This window comes from Zerene cesonia, chromosome 13 (genome assembly GCF_012273895.1).
Source record: "Zerene cesonia ecotype Mississippi chromosome 13, Zerene_cesonia_1.1, whole genome shotgun sequence".
Classification (NCBI taxonomy): Eukaryota; Metazoa; Arthropoda; class Insecta; order Lepidoptera; family Pieridae; genus Zerene; species Zerene cesonia.
The window spans coordinates 7789900-7798598 of record NC_052114.1 but is presented as its reverse complement, the minus strand read 5'-3'; the positions used below and the strand labels follow the sequence as shown (position 1 = coordinate 7798598).

Genomic DNA, 8699 nt, shown 5'->3' with positions numbered 1-8699 from the left:
AAAGTAATAAATGTTATTTGCAGTTAACAATTTTCTTTTTTCTTTATTACAATATTTATGGCAAGACTAGGTAGTGAAACGTAGAGGAACACACTTTCATTAACATCATCTAGCTCCCCAATAAATGTTTGGAAAATATACGTTTCTAACGGTTTTACAAAGGTACAAACATATTTGCAAAATTTTTCACGAAACATCAATTTGCAATACATATGTATGTATACGCTTATATAAGCGTATATTATTATCACAACGGTGTATAGGTGAAGTGCTTCTGCGTTGCGCACGACTCTTCGCGCGCGGCGGTCGCGTGCGCGGACCAGCGCATCTACGTATACAGTCTGCACAGTGCGCAGCTGCTGCGCACGCTCGCCGCCGCACATGACGTCGCCGCGCTCGCCATCGCCGACCAGGATCACTTCCTGCTCGCTGCTGGTGAGTTGAACCTTATGTGTATCGCGCTAAGGTTGCGATTCGTACTACTTATAAGTAACTGCTATGATTATTTAATTTCGTCAATATAATACCATAGTTTGATGAGTTGTCGAACTTATTTGTATGCAGTAAGGTTGTGATTTGGTGTTTCTGCCCTTTTTATTTTGATTAATACGATATTTGATAATTTACTATTTCTAAATAGTTTCCAGTCAGTGATACATTCCCTGGTCTTGGCACAACTTGGGATTGCTTACTTATTTTCGCAATCATCACTTCCCGTGTGTGTCTATGTTAATATTTTATTTACTATTGAGGTTTAAAAACCAAAACTTGTGGTTACCGAAACCCAAAATTTTAAGTCTAGTTCATACCGACATTTACAACACAGTTACTGGCTTAATTAATTTACCAGGGCACTTGACAAGTAAATTGCGTAATTAGTATTTGTAACTGCAAAAAATCTGTATTAACAATTATTGAAGTTAATAACTGAAGTGTGAAAAATTTTTCATTTAATCTATTCCTGCAAAACTTAATTAATGACGCCCTGGTTATTATGAACACGGGACTTAAAAATAATATAAATTTTTTGGTATATTTTTTTCCCTTTTATCACTAACTACCAAAACAACCCATGTATTTCTTTATCCAATTTGAACAACAAAAAGCCGGATCTGGTATTATCGTTAAAGGTTTTTACCTATTAAGGGAAAACCACGGACGCCGCAGGCGACCGAACAATCCCCACAAAGGAAATACGTATAACGATCCACATTAATAGAAATAACATACGGATATAATTTCATTACGCTTTTTCTTAGCAGTAATTTATTTCCCCAGCAGTCAGCATTTATCTTTCCTCCATCGAATTTTTGCTGCATTGCAGAGAAATGTCCGAAAATGCTGACAGTATTATCTGCCCGGTCTCCGGTGCCAACTTATCGAAACATGCAATTTGTGTAATCGGCTTTTAATAAAGAGGCTTTTATACAACAATTGAGAAAACAAGATATTGAGGCTAAAATCAAAAGCATTAGAGCGGTGCTCGGTTAAAGTGCTTCTGCGTTGGAGCATCAGTTTGTTTGATTTTCAGGTCAGGAAAGAGTAAACAATTTATGTTTCTTTGCTAGCTAGAGGATAAGAGTGTTTTTTTTCTGCATTGGAACATTTTTATGTAAAAAATAATTATGTCTAAATATTTGTTCCGTTCCATTCTTATAATTACCGTGTGTTTCTAGGTGGCAATCGAGTGACAATATATTCATTCCATACCGAAGACAATCTAACGAACTTCAGGCCTACGAAACAAATGAAGAGGCGGCAGACGAAATCTACAACGAATATCTCATTATTACAGGTACAGTACTAACTAGTACCCTGCGGACTAATGTAATCCAATGGAGGTTGAGAATTTACAATATTTGTTTATTGTATTAGTAGTGAGATATTTCTTTTGTACATAAATGTGAACTTTAATTGGCCATTTGTTTTTACTACCCATCCTCAACCTATCTTGTTATCTTTTAAGAAACACGTAAAACAATTGACATCGATTAGATTGTAGTACAGTTTTATGATTTGCTTCTCAGTCCTATAAGTTATTATTATCTCATTTATTTAATCTACTCTTGGTACATTGTTCATATATTCTACAATCTGCTTGATTAAATTATGCATCGGGGTCAAGTATCTAGCTTGAGACTACTTGATCTGACACTTGACCTCTTATTCCCTGCTATATTCATGTTTGATATACAGGCGCAGACAACCCTTCTCTGGTGAACTGTAAATAGCCTTCTATTAAACTTTTGTTTATAATTTATTAGCGGTAGTGGAATTTATAGAAACAAAAACCTTCGGTACCAATTATGAAAACGAGAGACTAAAATTATATATAATAAAATATTACCCGGTACGATGTGGTCGTTCTATTTTTGAAAATTTCAAGTGACATTCAAATTTAATCGCCTCAATATTTAAAGATATTGAGTGACGAGCTTCACTTTATTTTCGCCAAATTTTAGCTGATAACAAGGAGTAACGAATAACGTTAAAAGAAAATGGAATGTTTTTCACATTATTATATTTTTTGGGCTATGTTATTTCTTTGAGAGCTTTAGTATACCTGACATGTTATCCTAAATCATCATTTATAATATGAAAAGAGAAAAAATATTCGTCCATTGTTCTTGAGGCGGATTTGAGCCCGTATCACATTTAAATCCTACCGGCGGTTGTTGAGCAATTCGAATAATACATTTTGTTTTGTAATATCATCTTTTGAATATCATTTTAAACTTCTGAATTCGTCTAATCCTCCAAATGATTATTTCTTTTTTATTTTGAGTCTAATCTATCCATGACTATATTCACATACTTTAATTACAGACTTTGCTCTTCTTCACCTTAACCTCCATTTGTTGACATTATTTTAATCATTCCTTTTTCTTTTTCTTTCTATATATTACTTAACTTATTTATTTATCGCAACAAATTATGAATTATATCTATAGCATGGGTCTGTGAGGCCATGACGAATAATTATGTTATGATTTTAATATTTTTGACACAGATTTTAGGGCGAACAAATAATAATTTCGACCGAAACATTAAGTCATAACATTAGTAATAAAGTAGAGTACAATATGGTATAGGGTAGGGTAAAGTAGGGTATTTCTGCGAAACGTTTGAGCGAGTGATACGAGGCGCAGTGAACGCGCGCAGGCGGAGCAGAGCGAGCTGATCCCGATCAGCTGCCTGGAGGTGTCGCGCGACGGGCAGCTGGCGGCGAGCGGCTGCGCGCGCGGGCTGGTGCGCGTGTGGCAGCTGTCCACGCACCGCCTGCAGGCCACGCTCAGCGCGCACATGGGCCACGTCACCTGCGTCACCTTCTCGCCCAACAACCTGCTGGTGCTCAGCGGCTCGGAGGACCGCACCGTGGTCGTGTGGCAGCTCGCCGACAACTCGCCCTCTTTGACCTATAAGGTGAGTGTCTGTGCGCATTCTCGTGTAGGTTGCAAGGGTCTGCAGACTACGCTCAACGGACACATGGACACGTCACTCAAGGGACCTGCTCGCCTAATATCCTGTTGGTGCTGAACTCAGAAAATCGGTCCGTGGTCGTGTATCTAACGGATAGTTCGTCCTTGATGACGTATCGTATATGTGTACGAAGGTGTGTGGAATAAAAGTGGATTAGTTTTCAGACACGTGGCTTGAATCGCTCTTTCAGTCACTATGCGCCTATAGACAATGTTGTTGGTGACAAATTTTTGATGACTCGGTTTTGTCTTAACGAAGAGCTTTTGTAATTAGGAATTTGGTTTTTAGATAATTTTGTTATGAATATGCTGGTTTGGGTTACGAGACAGCATAATTTTTCATACATCTAATTAATTTCTTGATTTCTTCCAAAAGATTCCTCCATAAATTGTCATAAAGTTGCGACGTGACCTAAGCTCTGCAGTCTTAACTCTGAGCTTTAAAGCCATTGAATATTTAAAAGAATTCCGTACTTTCGTTAAAGTAACACTTTGCTAACAGCTTGGCTGCTATTTAAATAGCTTAAATTTATCGTAGTAAGAAGTTTTAAGTCTTGTCAGAAAAACTATCTAGCAGACTGCTCTCGCGGAACTTTACACTAGCGTGGTTGCCGCGCCTCCTCTCGACTTTTGAAAGTAAAGAGTTCTGACATTTAGAAAGTTTGTTTTAATTTTGAACACACAATTAAAATCTCAAAAGAAGGCGCAGGGAACAAGAAATATATGCTCCTTTTTAGGTTTATCACATAATTTATCAAAAATCTGTTTAAAAAAAGTATTGAATAAAAGTAACATTCTATTCACTTAATGAGGTCAAAAGTCACTCTTTTATAAATCACACATTCTTCCATTATTCTACAAAATAGAACCTCACCTCTTTATCGCAGAATCTGGAGCATTTCAAAAATGCTTTATGTAAAGAATGATTCTTAGCGCTTTCGAAAGCCACAATAAAGGAAGGGCTTTTTCGGGTCGTTAAGTGTTCTTTTGTTGTAGCTTCTAGTGGCAGAAAAATCGTTTAAAAATATCCTTTTATTTTGCTTCTACAATACATATTTAAAATATTTTAGTTGATAGAGTTGAATGCTGAATACAATTTAAAAGCAATTAATGAGGCATGATGCGATTTTCGTGTTAATGTTGCCACAGGTATGTATAGCAGAAGCTTTTAATTCGACCGTAGCCGTAGGTCACTTGTTAATTACTACTACTGCAGTTGCGGGAACTCACGTCTGTAATGACGATAGGTAATTACTGCGAATTTAAGCATTATTAAGGTTTGGAACTTGTTCAAATTATATATTATTGTTTCCATACATTTCTACTTCTGTTCTGATTTTTCTCAATGTTAGATTAAATGTTATTCAAGGAAGATATTTAGTTGGTTTAAAGTAAAGAGCACAAAATGGATATGATTGAATATGGAAAAATAAAATAAAATTTAACATCCGCAACATAGTGTACAAATTTAAATAACTGTGCCTTAATGCTTACATAACTTAACTTTTATACCCCACTCTACGAAAACCTGTATCTGGGATATGAGCAATGTCAGATAATTGTAAATACAATATTTCTTGCTTAGAGCGTCATACGAAAGAGATTGTTTTTAAGCAACAAAACCGTATCTTTGTACACATATATTTCTACTGCTATTATATTAGATGATTTTCACTCCTTTAGTGTGTGTGGAAATATATAAGGAATATATATAAGGAAGCCCTACTAATATTATAAATGCGAAAGTTACCCTGTCGGGCTGTCGGTTTATTTATCTATCTTGCTGTCTGTCTCTTCTACACTCTTAAACCTTGAACCGATTTGGATAAAATTTAGTAGCAACATAGTTTTTCATATTTACCGGCAACCCACGGGAACGGAAACTTTTCTTTGACTAAATCTCAGCATTAAAGTCATATATACAACCATTTAATTGACACACACCAGGGCCACACAGCAGCGCTGCAGTCGCTGGTGATGATGTCGGACGGGCGGCGCGCGCTGTCGGGCGACCGCGCGCGCCGCGTGCACGTGTGGCTCGTGGACTCGGGCATCGTGCTGCTGTCCGCCGCCGCGCCCGCCGCCTCCGTACACGTCACCCTCAACATGAAGTATGCGGTGAGTGACCGCACACACGCCACACGCCACACGCCACACGCCACACGCAACACGCCACACGCCCTACGCCCCACGCCATACGCCACACACTCACCACACATATACCTAGTATAACAACGCACACACGACAGAACTTCACATAACATACGCAGCGCAACCTACATTGGTCATTAATCATCGTCACACACGCTTCACGTGCAAATGTTTTAAGGCATATTCTTACGCCACCGATCTCATACGCCACACGTTATATGCCAAATTGTCAATGCCACACGGCATATGCCGCGACATTAGACACGCCATGCATATCTATATCTAAAAATATCCATAATTAAAGATATAATTAACACGATAAAATCAACTATTATCGTGCGCTTACACCTACAGTTAACTATAATTATATGAATATATAGATACGTATCTGTATTTGATTAAAATTAAATAATTACTTCATCTCTGCCATTATTAATAATCTTGACCTTTTTAATTCTTAATGTATATTATAAACAGTCTCTTCTTAAAAAAATTTAACTCTTTTGTTGAGAATCCAGTCACAATGTAACAAAGAAATAGAATCAATCTAAATATTTACACGCATTTGTATCAAATAACAAAAGGGGTATTAAATAAATAGCACAGTACAAAAAAGTCTTATACTCTAAATTCTTTACTTCACTGGACCTTAGATCGACTGAAACGTCCCCCTTTTGAGATTTCTTTGGGATTTGTTTTAAATCCCATCGCGTGCAAAAATGTTGTCACTAGCAAAACAATTTACGTTCCCCTAAATTCGTTATTTAGAGTTCAATCTTCGTTTTCGTGATAGCTAGATGCCCGAAGATGTAAAGAAATAATAAGAACTTTTCCAACAGGGAACAATTTCCCTCTCAAATATTCTTATTGACTTCTGTGAACAATAAGTGGATTCCTTTTCTAAGTTCCACCAATACATTTCATAACAATGAAGTTTTCTCTAGAAAAAATTCTCTCAGAGAGTACTTGCGTTGTTTTCAATAAAATCGTAAAGTGCCATCATAAACCCTAATGATATCGTCTTTATTGTACAAGTTAAAATCAATTTAGTAGTAGTTTATTGAAAACATATCTGCATTGTGGTGGAGAACTAGTCGTCAAACATGTGGGGATTATATTAATAAAGATTAATATCTAAACTAATACAATAAAAGGGAAATATTTGTGTTTTTGTATTTGAAATGTAATTTTTTCACATGAAAACTAATTTCGAATATTTTTTCACAATCAGAAAACTGAGATAGTTCATGTGTGTACAGAGTACAGAGCCGGGGCAGACCACTAGTAATGTACTAGGCACTCAGTCTGGATTGTTCCAGGATAAATTAAACATAGCATAAATCCAATTCAATTCAATTCAATTCAATTAAATCCAATTCAATCGCAATGCCCCAACATTGTGATTGCTTATGGTCGGCGGTGATCACTTACCATCAGGTGGTATTGGTATAAAAAAAAAATCCCAATGGACTAACTAATATTGTTGCGTTGTATTATATGATATGGCGTAGGTACCTGCCAATAGTATGGACCAGTTATATCTGTATATTTCTTTATAATATCTTTTTTATGTTATATTATCCCTTCCATCGACCTCTCCTTTATTTCCCATATTGAGTAAAGTTGGCAATCCATTGGCATCCATGGCCTGTGCCGGGCTGGTGGGCCGCCCAAGGGTCGCCTACCCTTACCGCACGTGGGTGAGGTGTGGTGAGGTGAGGTGGGGTGAGGTGAGTGAGTGCGCGCGCGGCGCAGGTGCTGTCGGAGGGCGAGAGCTCGGTGCGCATCTGGGCGCTGGCGGAGGGCGACAGCGGCGAGGAGCGGCGCGGCGTGTCGCACGCGGAGCGCGTCACGTGCGCGGCGCTCACGGCCGACTCGCAGCACGTCGTCACCGGCTCCATGGACATGTCGCTCAAGGTGTGGAAGCTGGACGGCGGGAAGCTGTCGCAGGTGAGCGCAATCCACCTCAATTCGTTGGATATTCTTTATTGCACACATTAAACATTACAATTATGACAAAGCGGGATATAACATGCAAAGGAGGTTGCCCAATAGCAATTTCTACCAAGCAACCCATGCAAGATTTGGTAAAAATATGCAGGATGTGGGAGGGGAAATTGGGTCGAAACGGGTGGTGTTTTAAACGGGACGAGGTAGTAGTGACAAGTGAATTTGGTTATTAGAAGAGTGGCTAGTTAGTAAATGTTTAAATGAGGGTAAGCTGTGTTTATTATGGTAATTGCCAGTATAGGGGAAATATTGAATGTAAATATATTTTGTAAATGGGATGATATTTATTATTTCGGTATTCATGATATAAATATAAAAAGTACTCCGACACGATCAATATAAAATTCAGTAACGCAACTAAAAGAGTACTTCCTTATTTTTATACTGATTTTCCCATGACCCAATTCTAGTTCAGAAGTAAATACATGAAAAATCTTCATAACAGACCAGTGAATTTAAGTCCTTAGTGCGCTATAAAAGACAATTCACTGCTTCGATCATAAACTGCACTCTCTCGAGAATTGCTTAACAAAAATAAAGATATCTCAATCCTTTTCAACGTGGCGCGTGAATCCAGATTATTAGAAATCAGAGTATATTTCCCAAGACGAAAACGTTCTAAATATCTATGTACTCTCCGTTCAATTATTCATTCTAGTTAAGACTATCTTGCTAAAAAACACTCGCATTTTTCATGGAATCTACGACTTACCCTCTTAACTCTCGTCTGCTTATTTCACAATTCAAATGATTATGAGTCAGAAGAAAAGTTAAACGTAACAAAATCTTATTCGGAATTATTTCTATACTTTTTATACGTAGCATATAAAATTAAAGTATTTATTTGAATTTTTTGGGGGTTGAAATTGGTCAGCTCTTATTGAAAAAAAAACGAATTAAGTATCTTTCTATCTTTATCAAAATGTAATAGCATTTTAGTTCTCTTTCAAAAACAATGTTGAAATATTAGCAAGACAACTCCAACACTTAAAACTCAAATATTACTTCTTCCTTTCATTTCCTCGTGTATGTAAAACATTAAGAAATAACTGAACGCTA

General features: G+C 37.2%; 1 protein-coding gene across 1 annotated transcript in view; it reads left to right on the top strand.

Annotated features, from left to right (window-relative positions):
* LOC119831393 (NACHT domain- and WD repeat-containing protein 1) overlaps positions 1–8699 on the top strand; it is an 85492-nt gene that overhangs the window by 65115 nt on the left and 11678 nt on the right. The window contains exons 19-23 of the mRNA XM_038354716.1: positions 264–435; positions 1677–1795; positions 3163–3423; positions 5427–5597; positions 7386–7580. Coding sequence (XP_038210644.1) covers positions 264–435; positions 1677–1795; positions 3163–3423; positions 5427–5597; positions 7386–7580 — 918 coding nt within the window. The remainder of the gene's footprint in view (positions 1–263; positions 436–1676; positions 1796–3162; positions 3424–5426; positions 5598–7385; positions 7581–8699) is intronic.